Raw genomic sequence first — 23,177 nt, forward strand, 5'->3', positions numbered from 1 at the left:
GAAGCGAACCCCTCATCAGCCATGCTGGCGTGGCGCATTGAGGGTCTGCGACTTTTCCAAGACCAAGCGAGCTGTTATCGCTGGCGCCTCGGTCTCGGCGACATGCAGTTTAGAGCTGACTCTTCCATTTCTGTTCGTCTGCTCTCGCAAGCGGCGGTAAGCGAATGCCAGATAGGCGCTGTGATACTTTACCAAAGTCTTAAAAGGATTGTTGCCTTGTTTATCGCCCTATAATCTGCAAGGATGAGCGAGGTCTAGACAAAGCTTAAGAGCAATGCTATTCGCAAGGCCCCAGCCCCTTTCTGCCAATGCAGTCAGTGGGGCTGCCCTACAAATTGTTGGGAGGAACCTTGCAAATAGCATTGCTCAACTTTAGACGCCAAGTCAGTGTGTGGTCGTGTCTGTTCTGTCACCACGTTCCTTTTCTCCTACAGCCCTGGTGTTGCTGCACCCCGCAGACTAGCATCTCGCCCGCGGATCTTGCCCTCCTGTACCAGATTGCTTTCCCCGCGTTTTACATATCACGGAGCCCTTTCCGCACCTCCAATAAGCCCCTGGCCGGTAGCTGCGAGACTAGCTACTGGACAAGCAAAAAAGCAGCCAAACACAAACGCGTTTCCAATCTGTAGCAAAATGGTGGCGCCGTTGAGACCGATTCCGCCAGCCAGCCATACCTAAATGGCAATCTGCACCACTGATAAAGGATGTATTAACGATGGACGTGCGGAGCCATGTAATGCTGAACCTAGTCGTTCCATCATAGCGCCTGGTGAGTTATGGGCTTGTCGAAGCATTTAGGCAGTGTATGTAGCCACACATGCGCCGACTTAAGTATTCTGTCTTTCCCGTGCGGTGTAGACATCGAAGCCCGTACTTGAATCGTCTCATTCGTGTCTGCGAGATCACGACCTGGAGGGTGATTTGTATCGAACGCCCTTGTGAACCAACAGACAGAATGGACGCCGAGATGCGTCCGGCGAAGGATGACATATCCAAGGCAGGCCCTCAAGACATGGACTTCACGGAAACGGACACCCTCACGGATGAGCAGCGACTGGCTGAGCTTGGTCATCAACAGGAGCTTCGCCGCACCTTCTCCTTGCCGGCTCTGCTCTCCCTGTGCATTTGCTTAATGGCAACGTGGGAGGCAACGTCGACGGTAATCGCCACAGCGCTTCAGAGCGGTGGACCACCCTGTCTCATCTATAACTTGCAAGTTTCCCGAACTCCCTCGCCCCGACCTTGCTAAGCCAGAGTAATTATAGCATTCTCTCATTGATCTGCTCGTTGTGCATCGCCGCATCCCTTGCCGAAATCGCTTCTATCTATCCGACAGCAGGAGGTACGGCTCTCCCCCTCTTGCAACTGATCACATCACTGTGCTCGCGGATCCACCGTATTAACTTGCAATCCGCCCTCAGGACAATACCACTGGGTGGCCGCACTATGCCCTGCCCCAAGCAACATCGCAGCCTCATTCGCCACGGGCTGGATATCAGTCGGTGGCCAAATCGTCTTCACCGCGTCCGCTGCCTTCGCCGCGGGCTTGCAGGTTCAAGCCTTAATAGTGCTAAACAACGAAACTTACGTCCCAGAGCGATGGCACGGCATGCTTCTTTACTTTGCCGTCCTGACATATGCTGGTGTTCTCAACATCTTTGGGATGAAGGCGATGCCGCATGTTAACTTGATCTCAGGTCAGTGACCAGATTAAGCACTGTTCTTGCGCGGGTATTAACAAGCCGGAAGGGTTCATCCATGTTGCCGGCCTAATAGCCGTTACGGTTGCCCTTGGCGTCCTCGCGCCGAAGAGCAGCTCCGCATTCGTGTGGGCAGACTTTGTCAACAGCAGCGGCTGGAGCAACGACGGAGTTTCGTGGCTTGTCGGCCTCATTAGTGCAGTGTATCCGTTTCTAGGGTGAGTCAAACAGCTTCGCATTGATGGACCCATGCTTAGTCGCGACAGGTACGATGCTGCCTGCCATCTCGCTGAGGAACTTCCACGCGCGAGTCGAAATGTACCCTTGGCTATGGTCGGCAGCGTAGCTGTCAATGGCATCATGGGACTTGTGTACTGCATAGTCCTGCTCTACAGCGCGGGCCAGTCCGACTTCGCGAGCGCCCCTCTCGGATTTCCGTTTATGCAAATCTACCTCGACGTGACCAAGTCGCGCGCCGGCACAACCGTCATGTCGGTCATGATCATTCTTATTGCCATCGCGGCCACGCTTGCTGGCGTCATGTCGACATCTCGGACTCTCTGGGCTTTTGCCCGAGACAAGGCTACGCCGTTCGACCACTATCTTTCTCACGTCCATCCCAGGCTCCAAATACCCGTTCGCTCAGTCGTCGTCGTGACAATTCTCCAGGGAATTCTCGGTTTCATCTACCTTGGTAACTCCACTGCGTTCAACGCGATCCTCTCTATGGCAATCATCAGCATGTATCTGTCCTATATCCTCCCAATCATCTACATGCTACTCTACGGACGCGGAAAACTTGGGAAGCGAGATTTCGGTCCTTTCCGACTTGGCCGCATTCCCGGCATTGTCATGAACGTCATTGGCGTCGCTTGGATGCTGGTTGTCATGGTGTTCAGTACGTTCCCGACTATCATGCCTGTCACCGCAGAGAATATGAACTACTCGATCGTGGTGTTGGTTGGATGGATCGCGTTTGGGGTAGCATATTACAGCCTGTGGGGGAAACACAAGTTTGAGATGCCAATGGTTGATGTGGATGTAATCCACGAGTCAAACGTGACCCTGGGCACAGCAGACGATAAGTAGGACACATTTGGGGGCGCAACAATATTTCCCTCCTGCGCAGTCGTTTGTTAATTAGTCGACTTGGCGAAGCGTTTGACTTGAGCATGCGCATCTTTGCGGTCACACCTTGATACAATATGGGCGAGTCAGAGCAACGCAGCCCAAGATGCCATTAAGTGCTACAATCATGGAGGAGCATGTTTGCACTAGTGTCGCATGTTTGTGTGTACAGTATAGCATATTATTGCACGTCAACTCGGAAAGTCGAAGGTTTGGGGACGATTGGTAACTGCGATGGTGATATACGTTGCGTGAAGATACCCCCCCCCCCTGACTCTGGGCAAAGCTCGGACCCCAGCCTTGAATCGGCTTGACTTGGCTGTTCATTTCACCGGCAGGGCCACGGTGGGACCTACATAGCCGCTGCCGGCCTTTTTCACAGCTAACAGCTATTATTGTCACATATACACGGATGGCCGATTGCCTTCATGTTGCGCGTGGATACACTCCCGAATTCTTACCCACTCGAAGCCAGACTCGGCCCTTCCGTGTGCCCATCCCCATATCGTTGACAAAATTGCACGACAAAGCCTTCTCTGTCTCAGTATTTATTGATGGAGATGGAGTTCGCAAATCTCCAAATTATTTTGGCGCAGAATTCGACACGCGATCCGCGGGAAGTGCTTTGCGGAGGGCGCCGCGATGTCTAGAGGACTGTTCCGGAGATCTCCGGGGACCATGTACAGGTGGCAGCGCCATGGCATGGTACCCGTGGCTGATGTGTGCCCTCATTAGTAGTTCAAGTCAACAATGATGATCCAAAATCTTTTCCCTTTGCTTTGGGCAGGTGCTTTCACCTGCACTCTACACTGCCGCGCGATATCGATGTTATGGCAACGTCTGGTGGTTCAAACGATGCCGGCAATTCACTTCTTCGCGATGTCTGGGGAGTAACGTCAATCGCAATAGTTGGTACCATCCTAAGATTGGTTGCGAAATTTCGACTGCGGCAAACACGATGGGATGATGCACTCATCGTGACAGCCCAGGTCAGTCAAGTGGGAAGGCCATATACCAGCGTCAAAAAAGATTCTACCAGAGTTCCTCACACTAAACAAACAGATTCTGGCCATTGCCGGGTCCATATTGATTACATTTGGCGTCCATAACGGGTTTGGCCAACATGTCTGGGACATTCGTCCCGTAGATGTCGGGAAAGTCATCATGTTCGACTACTTGGCCCAGGCCTTCGGTATTGCAGGGTCTTGTCTAGGGCGTATCGGCTTTACTATCTACATCATTGGACTACTTGGCACAGACCGAACACACAGGATCATACTTTGGACCTTGATTGGAATGCAATCAGTTGTCAATGTGGTCTCAATCATGATCATGTTCCTGCAGTGCCCGGGCCATGGCTCCGCCATCTGGAACAAGCCGGGGAAAACAGAGTGCTGGGATTCCCGCGTGCAAGCATATTACGGATACTTCCAAGGCTGTAAGAATATTCAATCTGTCTCCAGGGATGCCATCAATGTGATAATAGGTTGACGATCGACACAAATAGCAATCAACTCTGCGACAGACCTCTACCTTGCTGTTTTCCCGACCTATGTGTTCTTGAGCTTGAACATGAGGTGGAGAACTAAATTCGGGTTGACGATTCTCTTGGGGCTGGGTCTTTTGTCGGTTCCATCCTTTTCTACTGGCTGTATGTCGATTTACGCTGACTTGTTACCGCTGAACAGCGCAATGGCTGCATCCATCGTGAAAACGACCCAAGTCATTGTGTTGGCACGCCCCGACGACGACCCTACAGTAGCAACTATCAATATGGACCGATGGCTATATATCGAGACTTACCTGGTCATCACCGCAGCGTCAATACCCTGCATACGCTCCCTGATACCCTTTAGGAACCGCAGGAAGCTTAACAACGGCAGCAACTCTTACGAGCTTTATTCAAGATCTGCAATTCCGGCAGGCTTGCCATTTGCCAGGAGGACGGAGTTGTTTAATGCTGATTTGAATGCAGAGAGCGACGTACACAACCATCACGGAAGCGAAGAAAACATCCTTGGTGTGGACGACGGCCAAAACTCACGTACACCAAAGTTAAGAATTGTGAAGACAGTGGAGATATCTGTGTCAGCGGGAAAACCAACTGGGTCCTAAGTTCCTTTGTACTCCGATAGTTTGCCTCCAACTATCTCATTGGGTTTTGGAATTGGTTTACACTTCACATCATTGAAGGCATCAACGTCAAGCTTCTTTGGTTTTGCATTTACTGGGATCAACTATTACACTACCTTCTGTCCTAGTGTTCGGTGATGGCTATTGTCACAAGCACACCTTCTTATCTCACGGAGAACATTCAACGACATGTCAAAGCTCGTTTGGAATATGGGCCAGAGCGCTTCGTGTACTAAAGACACGCGCAGAATCCCAAATGTCTGTGATTGCGCGCTACCCACGGGCAGCGTGCTCAGGATGGCACCGAGTATTCAGCAGCGATAAAATAGTGATGTATCGTGTGACTTATGTTATTCTTGAGGCGCAGATGAGGATAATCGACTTAATGCACTTGATATGATCCTTTTTGATTGTACTATTGCACTGAAGAGGCCACAGCACGTATGCAGATGTAGCCGACATTGATACGCGAGTTTCCATGGTTGAAACCCGCAAGCAAATATCCTACGCCGCCAGACTCTTGCCGAAAAAGTCAACCACCTTTGGGCCAGTCTCCCTCAAATCATCATAGAGATCGAAGTGATTCTTTCCCTGCACTGTGAACAATTCCTTGGGGTCCTTGGCCGCTGCGATGGCCGTTCGGCTGTAATGGTACGTCTGCGCCGCAGACCCGGCAATCATAAGCAAGGGCCGTGGCGAAATGAGGTGTTGAAAGTTGAACGAGTCGTATGAGACCATGAGGTCGTAGCTCGATAGTGGGACAAGGTGATCCGATCGCTCGTGTTCGCCTCTCTTTGTGCCGTAGTACTGCGCCGCATCCCTGAAGAAGGGGTCGGCGTTCTCAGGCACCTTGGAGGGGTCTGTCTCGAACATGGGCGGCGGCTGAGCGCCCGGAGGGATAAGGTTCGCATTCCGCCATTGACCAGCAGCCTGAAGAGCCCCGACGATGGCTTCCGCATTCTCAGTTTTGTCCTCCTGCACGCCCCCGTTGCGGGTCATACGTCCGACACACGCGGCGCTCACTGTGGCAAGCGCCTTGATGCGGGCATCAGATTGCGCAGCGTACGACGTGTAGCCGCCAGACGCGCAAATACCGAGCACCCCGATGCGCTCTGGATCGACCTCACCCTTGAGGGCTGTCAGGTATGTGACTGCCGCCTTATTATCCTCCACACGTTGGTGTGGATCTTCGAGGCCCCGAGGCTGTCCGGTACTCTCGCCTTGGTACCCGGCATCAAAAGTGAGTACGTAAAAGCCGCCTTGGGAGAGCGCTCGAGCGTAATCGGTAGAGGTTTGCTCCTTGACTCCCGTCATAGGGTGACTGACGACCACGGCGGCTCCTTTGCGATCGGGAGACCCTCGCGCGGGAGCGTGTAGCTCGCCACAGATTTTCAATCCGAAGGAAGGGAAATGAATTTTCGTCGGAGAAGACATTTTGATGTTATTTGAAGATGGCGAAGATGCTGGGCGTTGGTTCTGGCAGCAAACATGACCGCAGAAACCATGCGCGCCATAAAGCCATTTATAGAATTTCGATAAGGCATGAGTGCGGGATGACGTCAAGACGCCCGAAATTATCGGGATTTTCGGGTTCAGGTTCGCACTGTACTAGCTCTACCAGCACCAAGCTCCATGCGGAAATCGGACTCATAGCTCACAGTGGCAACACACGCAAAGTTCTTTCAGTGATTGGGGCACCGCCCCACAAGGCCGACTCTTCATGGACTGAACATTACGGGACTCGTGTGCGAAGCCTAACGAACTCAAACACGGCGTCATGACACGACGGTTCGGAGATACACCAGGGGCAAAACGTGGCAGAAGATACCGAAGATCGACCTATGTTGTACGCTCAATCTGTTAGACTAAGAGCCTAGTAGCGTCGAGTTCGACACATATTGTAGGGCTCTTTAATGGGTTGAGACAGGCTAAAGCCTACTGATAGTTGAGTGAGAAGTGATCGGTCGGCCTGATATTTACGGTGGCGGTGGCATGTGAGGGGGCGCGCCATCACCCCATCGCCAGATCGAATTGGTCGTTCTTGACGTTAGGATCGGGACATCTATGGCTTCAACTTATCTAAGAACAATCATTCCTGCTCTTCCGGACCCAGTACTATATAATTACTTGGATTGTATAGTGACCATCCCACAAGTTTCCTCAGGAACCCGGACAGCCCTAATGACTTGAGACCCCCTCGGGCCTTGACCATCTTGGTGATTCCTTTACCATGCGCATAGAAAGCCTCAACATCCCCTTCGAAGTACTAAAAGGCTGTTAGCAAACCGATGCGTTTGCCCGCACACGAGACATGACGCACCGCTTCTGTCGCCATGAGCAGAGCTAGCGAAATAGTCGCATCGCTAGCCATGTCCTGGGAGGTGATTGCTTGCATTGCCATGTTGAGGCACATTTGGCGGTACTGCAGCTTTTGAAGCGTGAATTTGGCTGTGTTGGTGTTATCAGTGATGCTGGCGTAGTTCCGGCAGGCCACATGGAATATTGCGGCCATTAGGCTAGGCTCAGTCATGGCGAAGGGGACCCAGATAGTCCTCATGGCGGCAGCAAAAACGGCATCATCTTCCTTGTGATGGCAAGCCTTATACCCGTACATGATGACATAGTCAAAGTCTTCGCATCGTTCCTGATCGTTAGTGCATGAACAGCATTGATGGCGGCGAGAGATTGGAGAGGGGAGGGGGATTCCGTACAAAAGTCGAAGAGATATTGTTCATTGTTCGAGAGAGCCCTCGCGAATCCTTGATGAGCGTCTCCCCGAGCGCCTCCTATCAGCTGTATGGGATTAGGAACCCATTCTCGAGCGAGGGTCACTTCCTCTTTGTTGGGAGCGGCTAATGCCGTGGTGCCGTCGGTCGTGTTTTTGGGGGCAAGCTTGCGCGGCTCGATATTTGAGTTATTTTTTCGCAAACGTAACCTATTGCTCTGGTCGTGTGGGCGTGGTACCACCTGCTCATACTTGTGCTCTTGGGGTCCTTTATCCTCTTGCTGCTGTTGCCCACGATTGGCTATTTGGGGAGGTCCAGAGCGAAGTTCCACCGTCATGGGCTGCGTCGGGAGCAGCGGAACGGGCTGTGTCTGCTGTTTTCGTTCTCGTTGAAGAGCACGACCATGTTTTGCCACGTGCGATCTGATCAATGTCAGGCTCCGGGGAGTGACACCATCGCTTGGGTGGACGGTGTTGATGAACTGGAGGGTGGGGGGCCCCGGCTTCTTCGGGCCAGCCTTTTGTGCTGTACGCCTCGGGCTGTTGTCTCGCCTCGCATTTTCGACCGCATCAACGTGTATAATTTGTCGTCGTTCCATCACAGGTGGCTGTGGGTTCATCACCAGGTTTCTTCACGAGGATCTCAGCGAAACCAATTGGCGGCTTGGAGTCCAAGCAGTTGTGGTGGTCGACAATTCGTCTCCATTTCGCCAGGATGCGGGCCGTGAAACTGTTTTAAATACCCGCTGAAGAGGGCCGAGGTGGAATCAAGTGCTTATTATCTGGCTTGCTCAGCTTCGCCATCCAGCACAGTCGCCCACCAATAAGGCAGCGCGCCACGGCAGTCGGTCATCCATAGCAGCCGGTGGCGTTCCAGGGGGGGGGGTGTTCTCGCGGTTGTCGCTCACCGTCTGTGGTGTTGCTCCACGACATGTTTGGAGAGTATGTCCGTGAATGTGCTTAGTTGTTTCATTCGCACCACCCTGCGGGCTGGCATGTTGTCGTCCGAATTCGTTATCAATCGGGTCGCGCCGCCGCGCTCAATCGTGTATACCCGAGGGATCTTGAGCTAACAGCACGTCATCGATCGCCATGAACTGACAATCCAGGTAAACCTTTCGCATGACGTTCGGGTGGTATTCTTTAAGCAAGTGGCCGAAACAAGTGTTGATACGTTGACCACATGCCTCCGAAAATTGGTCGCTGTGCATGTAGCAATAACAATACTGACGTCGGCAGTCAATTTCTTGTCGGTGGTGTACGATTCGTTTCCTTTCTTCTTCAAGCTCCCAGTCGCACAGACCACGGCACACAAGCTCTACGGTCACAATATTCTCCACGGAGTTGGTCGTGGTCTTTCGCATACTCCTGCTCCATCGTTGTCAACACAATACTAGGCGCACCGTACTCTATCGCGATATGATCGGTCCTGTGTATGCGGAAAACAATCAGCCTTTGAAGTTGAGCCATTGTAAGAGTCGAAGTTGATCATGGCAGTGCTCATACGGCAAAGCGCTGGGAGTCTTCGACGGCATTGTCAAGGCCATTCGGCACAGTGCAGGGAGTGTCAAAACAGCTCCACGTTGCGTTTAGCGAGGCTTATAGATTTGTGGAATCCGGCGACCAACTCTGTGGAATATCGAGAGTAATGGGTTCTTTTGTCGCGATGTTTGATGACCTATATATTTTAGTGAGGTGGATTTAGAAGAAGTCGTACATGGTGTGCGGTGAGAGCGTTTGCTCGAGACACGGGACGACCTCCTCATTTTATATCCAGCGCTGCCAGGATAAATCTTCAGTGACTGGGGAAACAGATCCACGAATTTTCTCTCCGTGATATCTTGAAATCAATCATAGACATGTGTCGCTATGCTGATGATTCGGCGCCCAGCAAGTTCCTCTTCTGGTCATAGTCTAAGTCGCCGTGCAAGTCCGTCTACCCGCACGTATCTAGCGATGAGAAATGGCTTATTAGGTCACCGGCCGTTGATTGGGGGGACCAGCTCTTCAGCAAGTTCCTTATTCGCTCTAGCGCCACCACGTTGTCTTACGCCTCCCCGGCCGTCCCGGGTCCCCTGACACCCCGGAGCGAATTTCGTTTTATCTACAGAGTGCCATATTCCTATTTGTAAGGCTGGCTGACTTGACTTCCGTATATGAGCCTGGGAGCATGAGATAGCAGAGGCCGCGGGACTTGCTTGAATCGACTGCCCAGTAGAGTCTAGTTAATCAGTGCTGATATTCCGGACATTTCTGCGCCCTTCAGTTGTACGCCACAAGCATGGTCAATATTCTCGTCATTACAGAAGAATAAATAACTGGCCTGCCTCGCCGAAGACTTATAGCTGACCTCAAACTCAACTCTACTCGGCTTTCACTCCAACCGCTACCCAATCCCCTTTACAGTTTCTCAATCTCGTGGAAACCATGTCTACTCCCTTGCGCTTCATCTCCAAGCTTCATGGCCGACGTGTCCTTGTCCTAGGTGGGACGTCAGGGATTGGCTTCGCCGTTGCTGAGGCCGCCCTCGAGCACGGAGCCCATGTTATCGTCAGCAGCTCCAACCAAGAAAAAGTCAACAACGCAATTACACGGCTCCGCAAGGTGGCTTGCCCTCTCGAACCCAATTCTTCCGATCCTGGAACCACGCACGTCACTGGCAAAACTTGCAACGTTGGGAACCGAGCTACCCTCAAGGCCAACTTGGAGGCATTACTCGAGTTCGCAACGTCCAGTCGCACGCAGCTATTGGACCATGTCGTCTACACGGTCGGAGACCACATTGTTATGGCGACATACCGGCAGAGCACGGTAGAGGACCTCGAGAACCGACAGCTTGTCCGTCTCACAGCACCCGCAATCCTCGGGGGTCTGCTGCCCAACTACGTGACCAAGTCACCGACCAGCTCATACACGCTGACGTCTTCCACCACTGCCGTCAAGCCGCCGCCTTTGTTGACGTCTTATACCACGCAGACTGTGGCTGTTCAGGGACTCGCGCGTGGCTTGGCGGTTGAGCTGAAGCCGGTCCGCGTCAACGCAATCGAGATGGGGCTCGTGCCGACTGAGATGCATGACCCTTGGCCGCAGGAAATGAAGGACTTCGTCTTTTCCAAGTACAAGGATGCGACACTGACAGGGAGCCTGGGGAACGTTGTAGATGCGGCAGAGCCGTATCTCTTTTGCATGAAGAGCGCGTACATAACGGGCACTTCGATTGTCTCGGACGGCGGCAATAGCTTGGTTTGACACTGGTCGCGGCCCCTCTTTACCACCTAGATATTGGTCAAATTTAATTTAGATACTCATTCGAGCATTGATGATAACCATCAGTCTCAGTCTCATAAAATGGAGGACAACGCGCTGAGATCCCGAGTGCGAAGAAGTAATTGCAATATTCTTCCTCAGATTATAAAAACGCGAATGAATAGCCCAAACCCCAATGCGCTCTTCCGCTCTGGCACTGCCTCCAACACACCACCTCCAAGCCTGAAGCGTCAGTCAGCCGTAAAAGCACATCAGATATTTTTTGGGGGGGGGGGGGGGGCCTACTGGCCCTGAAGCAGAAAACGCGAACTTTGAGCGCGTACCAAGCAATACTAGTATCAATGCCAGATCCAACAGCGTACACAACGCCCTTTCAATCTCCTTTGCTCCGCCCAGCCCAATCTCCACGACTCAATCCCGAGACCCAGAGTGTATTTCTTGAAAAGCACTCCGCTTTGTCTAATAAGCCTTGATTCTCGACGGAGGTCTTTTGGTCGAGAGGTATGACGAGATGCATCGACACGCCTCGCATACTTTGGCGTCCAGGTGGCCTCCCAGTTGGAGACTGTTCGTGTTCGCTGGAGGTTGAGGAGGGACGTAGGTGTGGCCGTTGCAGTGAGACGCAGGTGGGAGACACAGAGGGTGGGCGCCAGGCGGACACCAAACCCCAATTGCTGAGGTTTTGATGAGCGTGCTGGTTGCCTTGGCGATGTCGGGGGCAACCAGCGTCGGTACAGTCGGTACATGTGCGTCCAACATCTTTGACTCTGTAAAATCGCAGTGTCTCTTTGATTCTGGTAGATTTTTTGAAGAGTTTGAATGTGGTGGAGACCCTCGTCCTAGGGAGAGAGACCTTGGTCTGCGTTTAATACTTTTCCTAAGCAGAGGCGAAGAGCCAACCTCGAGAGCACCAGACGTGGCGGCCGCTACAGTGTTGGGCATACGTGCCGAGCTGCCGAATAAGTGATTGAAAAACACATCATTAAGTAACGGATACAGCTTTGGCCCTGGAGCCCGAGACATTCTGTCACGCGCGGTGTCGGTATCAGTGCCAGCTGGCAGATGTTCTCGCATCCTCTACACTTGCACGGAGCGATGGACGGCCCGTCGTCCACGCCCCGAAGACGGCCCTTTGTCACATATCCTAGCAACATAGCCACGGCCTGTTCAAATGCTCACCTCTGAAACCGGCCTTGCGTCATCACAGTCGTGGCGAACCCACTCGCCCATATCTCCTTCAGCCAATCTCTTCAGTAGAATGACCGAGGCTACCACGGTGGCGCATCGCCAGCATGGGGCAAAGAGTCCCTTGCCTCGCACGGAATGCGTCGAGCTTGGGACCGAGAGAACTCCACGGCCTCTCAGCCGCTCCTTTGACTGTGTCGTTCTCCGCCGCGCAATGGCCTTTCCACGTTTCATGCCGTTGGCGCTCAGTCCTTGTCTGACTTCATGTTCCTTAGCTCAACACCCGTCATGCCGACAATAATGTCTGTGTATATTTCCTCACTTAAACGAACGAGGCCAATGCTAGTCTTGGGTAACCTTCATGGTGAATCTAGTTATGATGCTGTTTTTGTCGCCGTGAGACGATGCGAAAGAGAGAAAAACTCAATCTGGGCACATGCACATTCGCCGCTGCCTGGGCTTGTACGATTGGGCGAAATCGGAATCTCGGCTCAGTCCAACCCATGACATGACAAGTATCGTTGATAGCGAGAGTGCTGGTACTCATGTATCCTTCCACGACATGAGACAGAGGCGGGCAATGGGCTTTGCTCCAAGTCACACTAACAACGTGTATTGCCTTATCCCCCCGTCTACATAACACTCGTGATCCGTCCCACCTCCCCGTACTTGGGGTCATGGTAGTGCTGGTGACCAGGCGGCTATCAGCTTCCGGTGGCGGAAGGCATGCCAACAGGACAGTCCGACTCGGTGCCTTGCTCGCGACAGCAGTTCTCGAATGTGACCAGCGTCATCCGGTTTTTGGGGCACCCCCGTGCGAGGAGCTGCTGAAGCCGGTGTTTCTTCGGCTCGATTGCAGCCTCCTTTGCAACATGCTCTTGTTACGCTGACATCTTTCTTGCCATCCTTCATACAGTGGCAACTCTCGTTGGGCAAGTTGTAATCAATGGCGAAAGTAACCGAGACGAGGGCGAAAATGGCGATGAAGGTGGCGAGGTGCATGGTGGGGTGGGGTGTGCTAGGCTTTGCTAGCTATAAAAATATCGACTTGGCAACTCGTCTGCTTGAGTATTGAGAAGGGAAGAAATAAAGGCGACTCATGAGACTTTGAGAATGATGAGGCCTTGTATTTTTATACCAGCGATACGGCCAGGACTATATGTGAAAACGCACGGTGGCATATTACCATAATGACCGGGCCATGCCTCAATACAACGCGATAGCCAGCGGTGGCCTCCTGTTGATTTTGATGACAAACCCAGAATACAACTCATAGGTAGTCCCAGAGCAAAGTATGAAACACTAGAAACTAGCATCCGCACGGGTGTCGTCATGTGCTCTGCATCGAGGGCTTTTGCAGGTTGTACGTAAGACTCTGCGGTGTATGTGATGATACCATACAGCGCACATGCAGGAGGCAAGGATGGTAGATGGCGGCCTCCTGCTGGCCTGGGCGGTTGGCACGACGACTGGGCAACTGGCTGTGGCATTGTCGTCGAGTGCACGGCCCAGTCGGGCGAGATATCCTTGCCAGGAACACGGGCGACGTGACGTGGAAAACACGTTTGCTGACGGGGCACATGGAGCAGTGACAGCTTGTCTTGGCCCGAGGATTGAGCCGACGTATACTCTACACTGCCACTATAGGGTCCGTGGAGAAGGCTGGTGATTTTTCAGGGCGGAGATGCGTCTAGGCAGCAATGAAGTCATCGTGCGTGGCGGACAGGAGGGAGAGGTCGTACATATCTAGGAAGTCTCGTTGCAAGGGTATTGCGCGGATCGGGCGACAAAATACAAACAAAAATTGCGATTGGCCCTCTGGAGAAAAGCTTCACCCTAATTCACCTCTATAAGTCCCCTAATCACATGCGCATCAGAGTTTGGGTGACGAGCGCTGACGAGTCTCGGGGCCGACACCTGGGCGACGGACTGACAGTGGAGCAGCGCCACGCCCGGCTCCATGGAACATACCGCCTGCCATCGAGCGTGCAGAAGAAATACGTAGAGGGCTGTGGCGTCCTGGTTCACGCCTGCGATGAGCGCCGTTGGTCCTTCGTGCCCGGGAGCGGAGCCGGCGCGACAGAGACGCCCGAAGCCGAGGGCCCCCCTTTTGCTCCACGCACGAGCGAGCGGACGAGCTGTCGGCAACGGCACGGGTAAGGAGATGATGAATGGAAATTTGTCTCATCCCTGGCAATGAGAAGCATCCCTATCCGTCACTAAACGTACTTGGCGAGAACCAGACTTTACCCCACGACTTGATGAATTAAGAAAAAACAACAACAATAATATCATGGAGACCAAGGCAATCGTCAGGCAGCGGCTGTCCTTTTGGGCCAAGCTGGACATGCTGCCCGCGCTCGCCTCCATCATCACCGTCGCATGGCTGTCGGTGCTGTCGGGCTTCATCCGCAGCACCAAGGACGCGCCGAGTCTATACCTTCACATTGCCTACGCCGTGCTGCGCCGGGCGACGAAGCGTCTCTCGGTGCTGCAGCTACAGTGCGTGCCTCCCCCCCCCTTTCCCTCTCTCTCGCCTTCACATATACGATAAAGAACTTTGCTAATGATTGATGACGCGTCGCGCGCGCCAGATGGATCTCGCCGCCCACCAACAAAATGTATGACCGGTATGCGCGCTCCGCTCGCGTGACGCCTCATACCGTCGACCTGGGCTGCCACGGCGCAAAGGGCCACTGGATCGGCAACAAGAACGCCAAGCACGTCCTCGTCTGGTACCACGGCGGCGGCTTCTGCCTGCCCGCCAACATCGGCTACTTCAAGTTCTGGGCCGACGTCGTCTCCTCGTCGCGCGCCGCCGGCAAGGACGTCGCCGTCTTCGCCCTCACCTACACCCTCGCGCCACACGCGCGCTACCCGACGCAGCTCACGCAGGCCGTCGAGGCCCTGCGCTACGTCGTCGACCAGAAGCGCCATCGCCCGTCGCAAATCTTCCTCGGCGGCGACTCGGCCGGCGGGAACCTGGCCATCGGCGTCTTGTCGCACCTCGCGCACCCGCACCCGGCCATCAAGGAGCTCAAGCTGGAGGAGCCGCTCGCGGGCACCGCCGTCCTGTCCCCGTGGACGTCGCTGGATGAGAACCACAGCCAGGAAAAGGTCTACTCGGGAGGCGACCTCATCACCCCCTTTGTAGGCAAGCCCTGGTCGCGACACTACCTCGACGGCGCCGCGAGGGACTACTACACAGACGCGTCCCTTGCGCCGTCTAGCTGGTTCGAGACGTATCCCGTCAAGCAGATTCTCGTTCTCGGTGGAAGCAACGAGGTGCTGCTGCCCATCATTGAGGATTTTGTTGAGAAGCTCAAGGTGAGTTTGTGCCACGTTACTGACTGCCCAGAGGACGTCATCGCGGACACCCAGCGCGCTGACCGTATCTTTCCACTGACATCATCGCAGGCTGGATTTCCCGCTGTGGAATTCTTCGTGGGCAAGAGAGAAGCTCACGTCGCTCCTGTGTACAACCTCTACGTCGGAGATTCGACGGAGACGCAACAGGGGAAGAAGTTCAAGGCCTGGTTGCGGGATCTGCTGTAAATAAGGCAATCGTACAAGTTAAAGCAAGGGGCGTACTTTTTAAATGAACTTGCCAATGTCATCGACTTAGACGCCGTAATCTCGCTAACTATATGATGCTTACGGCTACTGTTAAGACTGACGTGGCTGTCAGCCGACCGCGTGCTGTTTGCGTTCTCGGTTGCATCTTGTATGGACCGTTTACACAACAATACCATAGCCCGTTCATGTCCTGAGAAGCGTCTTGGTGGCGCAACGACGACGTTTTGTACACTACGACGAAGGGTTCTTCCACACAACCCAAGCGAGGACCAGCTGTAGCAAGCCGACGAGGAAGCTTAGGAAGCCGAATATCGCCGCCAGGAGAAGGCCAATGATTGCAACCGTCATGGCGTTTCTTTCTGATGTATGTCTCTCCAGCCAACCCATGAAAACATTGGTCGGCGGTGGGTCCTTGACGATGTTATACAGCGTCGCCAGACGGTCTCCCCAGTACTCGAGTGTGATGTTTTCCGGTATCGGTCGGATATACTGAACCAGGTTCGCTTGCGGGTCGAGCCCGTGCCGCCTGATCAGTTTCCGCAACATGGTCCGCGACCGTCTGTCACCGAAGGTAGCTATCGGAAAGAGGATATCATGGAACGTCAGGAGGGTTTCTACAACCAGCTTCGGCGGGAGAGCCCCTCTGCTCAAAGGCGTCAATAGGAATGAATCACATGTGGATTTGTAGACTTACCTTTTCAGACTGTCCTCAAAGGAGAGCTCCAGTGGCTCGTTGCGCGTCTTCTCAAGCTGGGTCCTGAGAAAGGAAACCTGATGATACACCCTCAAGACTCTTGTCAAGGGATCGTACGACAGGTGCTCCAGTAGGTTGTTTGTGTGCCTCAGTTTGATCTTGTAGCGCTTCCTCAACTTCCAGGCTTTGAGAAATTTCTTGTGCCTCCAAATATTCAAGCTGTCCCGCTGTCGCTGTACGGGATCCATGAGTCGCGTAGTGCATGTAAATGCATCTTTCATGAATTCAGCGAATGGTACACTCTCCTCCTATTGAACCCGCCCGGCTCCTGCTCCTTTGTATCCGTCGGGGTAGTAGCTTCTCGACATGCAGTTGATACAGAAAGCCGCCTCGACGGTGACCCGAGCGATGTGTGTTTTCTCCCCGCGGGTTGCTCGCCGTGCGCCAACGACTTGTCCGAGGAAGCCATCAAAGGTCAGTGTAGGGTTTTGGGTGAGAAGCTCGACGCATCTGATCAAGCATGCGTGAGTCCTGAGGATTGGTGTATCCACGGCGATCGCCGCGTCTCCGACAGCGGCAGGACACACCACTGAGCAGTAATACCTGAAGTAGGATTCAAACTTGGGGGTGTTCGCATCAGCCCTGGACTCTTCCCCAAATACCGCGGCGGCAATCTCTTGACGCTCATGGTCGTTCGGCAGCCCTAATGCCGAAAAGTCTGTTGGCATACTTGTATGCTTCAAGTAAGCGACTTGTCAAGGGCAATGCAAACCACTGCTCCTGTGGCAAGGACAATGATAGATATGTGCAACCCCGCAACGCGAGGCGCCGACATGTCAAGCTGAGGCTCATGGCTTCGCCCCCACGGCCTTCTGCACAGCCGCTGCAATATCACTCAAGCGCGAATGCCTGATCCAATCCCGCGCGCTGACAACGTGCCTGGGAGTCTGCCTGCATGAGGCGGCGCGAGGCGTCGGGCTCAGCCGTGCCGCCTCGCGACCCAGCGGCCCAAACAAAACACAGCGCTCCCCTTTTCAGAACGGCCCTCGCCAGCCACTGGCATCACCCTCTTCTGGACTTTCTCTATGGCTGAGCTTTCCCTTTTTCTTCATCCGAGCTGCGTTGCGTCATGACCTTTACACGTAGATGTCATGAAGTTAGAAGACCGCGACGCCATCAAGATGGCGGCTACGACGACCACTGAGGAGTAAGTGATGATTCTGCTTTTTCGCTGTCCTCCGCTTGACCAGCCCGTGACCTTCACTAGACAAACGCAAAGGAGCAAGGGAAAACTCTCAGCTTACGAACCTCCCCACATACACTCCGAGTCGCGACACGCCCGAAAAATGTCCCAGACTTTCGCGGCTCATGGGACGTATCCTGTGGCTCATTGGCGACAGCATGACCAAATACGTGGTGACAGTCCGCCATGCGATCAGCCTGAGCTCGGCGGTTCAGCACCTAAGCCGTTCAACTCCATACATGTAATGGGACAAAAACCATTCGATCACAGCAATGCGAACATGTGGATGGGAAACGAGGGTGGGCACCCGAACCAAAGCGGCTTGTCACAACACAAGTCTGTCTCTGTAGCAGAGTCTGGGCCTCTTCGGGACGCTATGAACAACCCTTTCGAGCAGAAATTGGAAATAGCCCAATTCGCCCAAATGGCCGACTTCGGTTCCTCTGAACCAGAATTGATCCCGGGCACGAATCCACCTGCATATGCGTATCCGCACAGCACGTCCTACATCGGAGATGCCTTTCACGACCGGTTTCGTGAAGTGGTGAGCATGTTTCGGGAAAACACCGAGAAACATCACCAACTGGCGCCTTTTGTGCAGAACATCGACTATACCCTCAGAATGTGCGGTCCTTCGTACACGGCCGCGCATCCCTCTATATTGGTGTTCTGCCGCAAGCAAGAGTTCAAATGTCTTCGTTCCCTGCTCGCCAGCAGAGAGCTTGCACTACAATACCTTCGCAGGAAACCCGGAAAGACCAATGACTTTCTAGGATGGTTTCGAAAACCGACCCTAGAGTGCATGGGTACCCCCTTGTTTGACTTGTATTTCTGGCGTACGACCCGGCCCCGGACTCTTCTCGGACAGCACAACGCCAGGATTCAGTTCAACCATGGCCTCAAGTCATGGTCGGTGCCGGAAATACCTTACACGTATTCACTCTGTGGCGCTGTGGTAAAGCCGTTTGCCAATATTGGGTCCTCGACATTTGGTTGTGCGCTTCTGGTCAACTCGGAGCTATACGGCCTGACCACGAGGCACAACGTCAGTATAACTCAGGGCGTGTTGCCCGGTCGCCGTGTCGCCGAAGTAGACTTGGGTCCTATTGCGGAAAACGAATCGACTCCCGTTTCGAATTTGTTGCATCCCGATGCCAGCACCGCCGCCAGCGGCCATTGCGAGTTTGTAGTTGACGACATCGAATACGAAAGCTTATCTGACGACGAAGGCGAAGAGGACATAGTGCTGCCTGTGGTCCTGCCAGAGGCTTCACCGGATGAGCTATCGCCAGACGGTCTTGACGTCCTACTAATTCCGCATCAGGATGAACTGGGTCCGACTAGCAAGTACGATCTGGACTGGGCACTCTTCAAAGTGGACGGGCTAGTAGGTCTTGAGCATGTAAACCAACGCCTTGTCAACCACACCCGTGTCCCCGGCCGAGGAGTGATAAGGCACTATGCAAGAGCTTGCCCGACAAGAGACACGTCTGTTTTTTTGGTCACCCGTGGCGCGGAACCGCTGCAGGCAACACTTCGACCTGGAATCTCGATCATTGGGGGGATCAACGGAAACAAGGTCTCCCCGGTCTGGACCGTTGGCCCAGTCAAGGGTCAAGGTAAGCTAACAGCTTGCTACTACAAGTCTCAATTGTCATTCGACCTGACAAGGAAACACTTAGGGTTGGGGCCAGGCGACTCTGGCTCCATTGTGGTTGATGCAACTGACGATTCGATCTACGGCCTCATCATCGGAACAAATCCCATGGATGAGGTCTATATCAGTCCATTCGTCGAAATCATGAACCAGGTACAACACTGCTTCCCTCACGCGAGCATTTCGCTTCCGGAGCCCGAACCGTCATCTATTGCCCACCTCAACAACACATCGCCCTTTTATAGTTCGTTGCTTATGCCGGATGCTGGACTTCCATATCCGCAATCTTCTTCGTATCTCAACTGGACGGATTACACCTCCGGTCACGACCCTCCGAATTTAGTTCAACGGTTCACAGCGCATCAACTGCCGCCAGCTCATCTATTTACAGCTCGAGGACTGTGAGCTCGGTGTACACAAGTACTAGCAGCCACGTAGGGCGCTCGCCAGAGCTGTACATCACTTCTTCTATCCCCCGAAAGGTAAGGGGGAGGAGAACGGGTCCCTTATCAGCCGCCTCAAAGAAGGCAGCGAGAAAGAGGCGCGAAAGCGGATCAGTATGTGTTCGATGCAAGTTCAAGCGCATACAGGTAAGTAGTTGGCACATCCAAGGTATACTGGACGCCCTGAACTCACACACCACAGTGCGACCGCGTGGACGATGGACACGCGGTGTGCTCCCGTTGCGACAAGCAAGCCGCACTGGCCTCGACTTGCGTCCCGGCTTCATTTTTGGACCTTGTGAAAGAGGGTACCACTATGTTTAGTTGTAAGTCCAGTTGAGTGCGTGCCGTTACGAAAGCGCTAACGTTCAGTCACAGTGACAAGCCTGGATACCCATTTGAAACCGGAATTTGACCGTCACTCGATTGTTACCAGCATTTTAAACAGCACGCGGGGGTTGAAAATGAATCATCGGCCTACTGTTACGCTCATCCATGGCGGGTCGCCCATCTTCTCCCTGGACCTGGCAGATACTCGGCTCTTCGGCGACATGGCCACACTCACTTCCCTGAAGTTGATTGAGAACTTTATAGAAGTGAGGAGTCAGGAGGAAGATTGGCGATCTGCCGAACCTTCTACTCTCCCGTGGCCAAAAACATACCACCTGTTGGAACGATTCGAGGCGGCCGTAAAAGATCCGACGTACATGATCACCACGGAAACAGTCCCAGGGGTGAATGAAACGTTGCGCATAATCCTCACTAGGGACGACCCCTTGCTTCCTGCCTTGCATCTGCTGTCTCTCGTACTTGGCAGGCAGATTGAACGCTGCGCCTGGGCAGACCTCCAGCGGGGCGTCAACAACATTCGCCGTGTCTCCGTGCCTCGGTCAGATAGCAGGGAAGAAGTCAGTTCCCTGGCGAGACGCCTACGCTTGACTCACAAAGTGGTGTTTGAATCCCGGTCTGCCCTTCGTGAAGGCCGGCTGAGCGACGAAGAGGCCGCGGGCCTTCAGGGGAGCGTTGATAGAGACACCGAGCTTTGTCGGCGGCTGTACTTTATTCTTTGCCATGTTCTGGCGTTCCCGGCGTGGTTGGCGTTACAGACAATGGCGAACAAGGGGCTAAAGGTAGGTTGGCATATCACGTTTGAAGACTGGGAGGACACTCCTGAAGGCTTCGAGCGGTGTATAAATGATGAGGGATGGGCCGGGAGGTGCGATCTCGCCAGTGAGGAAGAGGATAGAGCTGACACGGGTGAACATGATGAGGAAGCATCAAGGAGGACTGGGACCTCAAGGACAGTCGTGGCGCAGTGTCCCACGCCATGATATGATGCATACATTATCATTATACAAATCTGCCACCGCCAAAGTCGTCCGTTACGTCTCATGCAACCGTATCGTCTTCACCCCCACCGTCCCGGGGTGATCGACGTCAAAGTCCAGCCGGTCAGGGATGCGCAGCCCCTCGCGCTCGTAGTCAAACTCGCGGAAGCGCTGCACCGAGACGCCGTCCTTCCACAGCCACAGGTCCTGCGTCTCGTACTGCCACGCCTCGACCGCGTTGCGCATCTCGGCCAGCGTCTCCGCGTGCGCCGGCTCGCCAGCCAGGTTGCGCACCTCGTCCGGGTCCGCGTCCAGGTCGTACAGCTCTTCGGCCGGCCGGCGGATGTAGCTCTTGAGCGTGCGCTTGCCAATCATGGCTGGTTGCGTCTGCTGCTGTCTCTGTATCGTCGTCGTCGTCGCTTCCTTCTCTTCATGTTTGGTGGTGGTGGTGGTGCCGTTGCACCCGTTGGTGGCGGCGGGCACGTCAGGGACGGCGGCGCTCCCCGAGTTGCGCATGGCGTCAAAGGACAGCGACGCGTACAGATCCATAGCAAAGGGGAAATCGAGGCGCCAGCACACATTACGGTGGTACTTCCACCTCGGCGTGCGCATGTACCGCGTCGGCCAGTAGTTGGTGATCTCGTGAAACGTGTGGGAGCCGAAGACGCGGTCCCAGCCGGGCACGACCGCCCGCTCGCCCGCAATGGGCAGCAGGTTGCGTCCCTTGCGCGGGCCGACGGACCCCTCGGGCGGCTGGCGTCCCTCGTGGCCCGCCCAGGCGAGCATCGTGGGCAAGACGTCGATCCACGAGACGAGGTTGGGGTTCACGACGTTGCCGGCACCAGCATCAGCACCAGCAGCACCAGTAGCAGCAACAGTAGGAGGAACAACAACTCCGGGAGCGCGCATCAGAAACGGCAGCCGCACGCCCGCGTCGTACAGCGTCGTCTTGGAGTTGACAAACGGCGGGCCGTTGTCGCTCAGGAACAGCACCAGGGTGTCGTCGGCTTGCCCCGTGCGCTCCAGCGCGGACAGCACCATGCCGACGCCCTGGTCGAGCCGGTTGATGGCGCGGTAGTACTCGGCGAGCTCCTGGCGCACGGCCGGCAGGTCCTGCAGGAAGGACGGCACGGCGACCTCGTCCGGGGCGTAGACGCGGTCGCGGATGCGGGCATCGTAGGCGCCCGCGTCGTCGGCGTCGACGTTGCCGAAGCCGCCGCGGCTGGTGAGCACGCGGTGCGGATCGACATAGCCGATGGTGAGGAAGAAGCCCGGCCTCCTCCTGTTGCTGGCAGCTCCCTCCGCCTCGTTGCCTTCGTCGTCGTTGCCCCCCTTTTGCGCCTGTGCCTCCTTTTCCTCCCGAAAGAAGCGCTCCGCCTGGTCCGCAATGACGGCCACGTCGCGCGTGTCGCTCTCCTCGCGGACCTGCCAAGGGTACACGGCGTCGGGGGCGACGTGGACCTTGCCGAGGATGCCCGTCCGGTAGCCGAGGTCGTTGAAGACGCGCGGCGCCGTCTCGACGTTGGCCCAGGTCTGGAAGCCGTTGCGCTCGAGCACGAGCCCGTAGCTGCCGTTCTCGTGCGTGTGCAGGCCCGTGTAGAGCGTCGTGCGCGAGCCGCTGCACGACGCCGTGCTGGCAAAGGCCATGTCGAAGCGCGTCCCCGAGGCGGCGAGCGCGTCGAGGTGCGGCGTCTGGATGGCCGAGCAGCCGTAGCAGCCGAGCTGCTCGCGGCCGAGGTCGTCGGCGACGAGGAGGAGGATGTTTCTGGGCATGATGAGATGGATATATGTGTGGTTTTGTGGCTCTGCCTATGCCCCCTGTTGGCGTTTGTTCGTGTCCCAGTCGCAAGCTGGCCCCTGCTGATGCCCTCAAGCTATGTCCTGCCGGCGATGTCGAGTGTCTCACACTCACTCTCCTTTATGTGTGAGATGCGGTGAGATGTCAACGAGGATATCAGCGTTGAAAAGCCAACAAGGAATCCAAGATCACAGCGTGGGACACGGCGTGATACTCGACGACGTTGCCCATAATGGGATCATGGCACCGACAACGGCCCTTATTATATCGACAACGCACTCATCTCATCTCACTTCATGG

At 54.6% G+C, this 23,177-nt stretch overlaps 8 protein-coding genes across 8 annotated transcripts; 4 read left to right on the forward strand and 4 right to left on the reverse strand.

Annotated features, from left to right (window-relative positions):
- Positions 1-955: 955 nt before the first annotated feature.
- Positions 956-2,789, forward strand: JDV02_002804 (uncharacterized protein; the record flags this gene model as incomplete). The annotated part of the gene is made up of 5 exons (XM_047983877.1): positions 956-1,119; positions 1,266-1,342; positions 1,422-1,697; positions 1,750-1,918; positions 1,967-2,789. The coding sequence occupies 5 exons, from the start codon at positions 956-958 to the stop codon at positions 2,787-2,789; spliced, it is 1,509 nt and encodes a 502-aa protein (XP_047839849.1).
- A 2,559-nt stretch (positions 2,790-5,348) lies between these two features.
- On the reverse strand, positions 5,349-6,439 carry JDV02_002805 (uncharacterized protein). The gene has a single exon (XM_047983878.1). The coding sequence runs from the start codon at positions 6,393-6,395 to the stop codon at positions 5,466-5,468; it is 930 nt and encodes a 309-aa protein (XP_047839850.1). The 5' UTR covers positions 6,396-6,439; the 3' UTR covers positions 5,349-5,465.
- A 611-nt stretch (positions 6,440-7,050) lies between these two features.
- Positions 7,051-8,357, reverse strand: JDV02_002806 (uncharacterized protein; the record flags this gene model as incomplete). Its single annotated transcript, XM_047983879.1, has 3 exons — positions 7,673-8,357; positions 7,282-7,592; positions 7,051-7,227 (listed from the first exon to the last, which is right to left on the reverse strand). Exons 1-3 carry the CDS (start codon positions 8,304-8,306, stop codon positions 7,051-7,053), a joined length of 1,122 nt encoding a protein of 373 aa, XP_047839851.1. The 5' UTR covers positions 8,307-8,357.
- A 1,695-nt stretch (positions 8,358-10,052) lies between these two features.
- Positions 10,053-11,001, forward strand: JDV02_002807 (uncharacterized protein). The gene has a single exon (XM_047983880.1). It carries the CDS (start codon positions 10,114-10,116, stop codon positions 10,933-10,935), a length of 822 nt encoding a protein of 273 aa, XP_047839852.1. The 5' UTR covers positions 10,053-10,113; the 3' UTR covers positions 10,936-11,001.
- Positions 11,002-13,964: 2,963 nt separating this feature from the next.
- JDV02_002808 (uncharacterized protein) lies at positions 13,965-15,723 on the forward strand. Its single transcript, XM_047983881.1, has 3 exons — positions 13,965-14,640; positions 14,733-15,465; positions 15,556-15,723. The coding sequence occupies exons 1-3, from the start codon at positions 14,432-14,434 to the stop codon at positions 15,691-15,693; spliced, it is 1,080 nt and encodes a 359-aa protein (XP_047839853.1). The 5' UTR covers positions 13,965-14,431; the 3' UTR covers positions 15,694-15,723.
- Positions 15,724-15,945: 222 nt separating this feature from the next.
- JDV02_002809 (uncharacterized protein) lies at positions 15,946-16,656 on the reverse strand (the record flags this gene model as incomplete). Its single annotated transcript, XM_047983882.1, has 2 exons — positions 15,946-16,357; positions 16,409-16,656. The coding sequence occupies 2 exons, from the start codon at positions 16,654-16,656 to the stop codon at positions 15,946-15,948; spliced, it is 660 nt and encodes a 219-aa protein (XP_047839854.1).
- An 846-nt stretch (positions 16,657-17,502) lies between these two features.
- JDV02_002810 (uncharacterized protein) lies at positions 17,503-20,006 on the forward strand. Its single transcript, XM_047983883.1, has 3 exons — positions 17,503-17,615; positions 17,676-19,270; positions 19,334-20,006. The coding sequence occupies exons 1-3, from the start codon at positions 17,560-17,562 to the stop codon at positions 19,711-19,713; spliced, it is 2,031 nt and encodes a 676-aa protein (XP_047839855.1). The 5' UTR covers positions 17,503-17,559; the 3' UTR covers positions 19,714-20,006.
- A 1,127-nt stretch (positions 20,007-21,133) lies between these two features.
- On the reverse strand, positions 21,134-22,852 carry JDV02_002811 (N-sulfoglucosamine sulfohydrolase; the record flags this gene model as incomplete). Its single annotated transcript, XM_047983884.1, has 1 exon — positions 21,134-22,852. The coding sequence occupies one exon, from the start codon at positions 22,850-22,852 to the stop codon at positions 21,134-21,136; it is 1,719 nt and encodes a 572-aa protein (XP_047839856.1).
- Positions 22,853-23,177: the final 325 nt, after the last annotated feature.

Source organism: Purpureocillium takamizusanense, chromosome 2, assembly GCF_022605165.1.
Source record: "Purpureocillium takamizusanense chromosome 2, complete sequence".
NCBI classification, from domain to species: Eukaryota; Fungi; Ascomycota; class Sordariomycetes; order Hypocreales; family Ophiocordycipitaceae; genus Purpureocillium; species Purpureocillium takamizusanense.

What these genes read in the sequence shown, in the direction of transcription:
- JDV02_002808 (XM_047983881.1), top strand. Translation starts at nt 14,432, where the DNA reads ATGGAGACCAAGGCAATCGTCAGGCAGCGGCTGTCCTTTTGGGCCAAG. An exon ending in CTCTCGGTGCTGCAGCTACA is followed by an intron (nt 14,641 to 14,732) that starts GTGCGTGCCTCC and finishes CGCGCGCGCCAG; the next exon opens with ATGGATCTCGCCGCCCACCA. An exon ending in ATTTTGTTGAGAAGCTCAAG is followed by an intron (nt 15,466 to 15,555) that starts GTGAGTTTGTGC and finishes ACATCATCGCAG; the next exon opens with GCTGGATTTCCCGCTGTGGA.
- JDV02_002805 (XM_047983878.1), bottom strand. Translation starts at nt 6,395, where the DNA reads ATGTCTTCTCCGACGAAAATTCATTTCCCTTCCTTCGGATTGAAAATC.
- JDV02_002810 (XM_047983883.1), top strand. Translation starts at nt 17,560, where the DNA reads ATGAAGTTAGAAGACCGCGACGCCATCAAGATGGCGGCTACGACGACC. An exon ending in GCTACGACGACCACTGAGGA is followed by an intron (nt 17,616 to 17,675) that starts GTAAGTGATGAT and finishes GACCTTCACTAG; the next exon opens with ACAAACGCAAAGGAGCAAGG. An exon ending in TGGCCCAGTCAAGGGTCAAG is followed by an intron (nt 19,271 to 19,333) that starts GTAAGCTAACAG and finishes GGAAACACTTAG; the next exon opens with GGTTGGGGCCAGGCGACTCT.
- JDV02_002807 (XM_047983880.1), top strand. Translation starts at nt 10,114, where the DNA reads ATGTCTACTCCCTTGCGCTTCATCTCCAAGCTTCATGGCCGACGTGTC.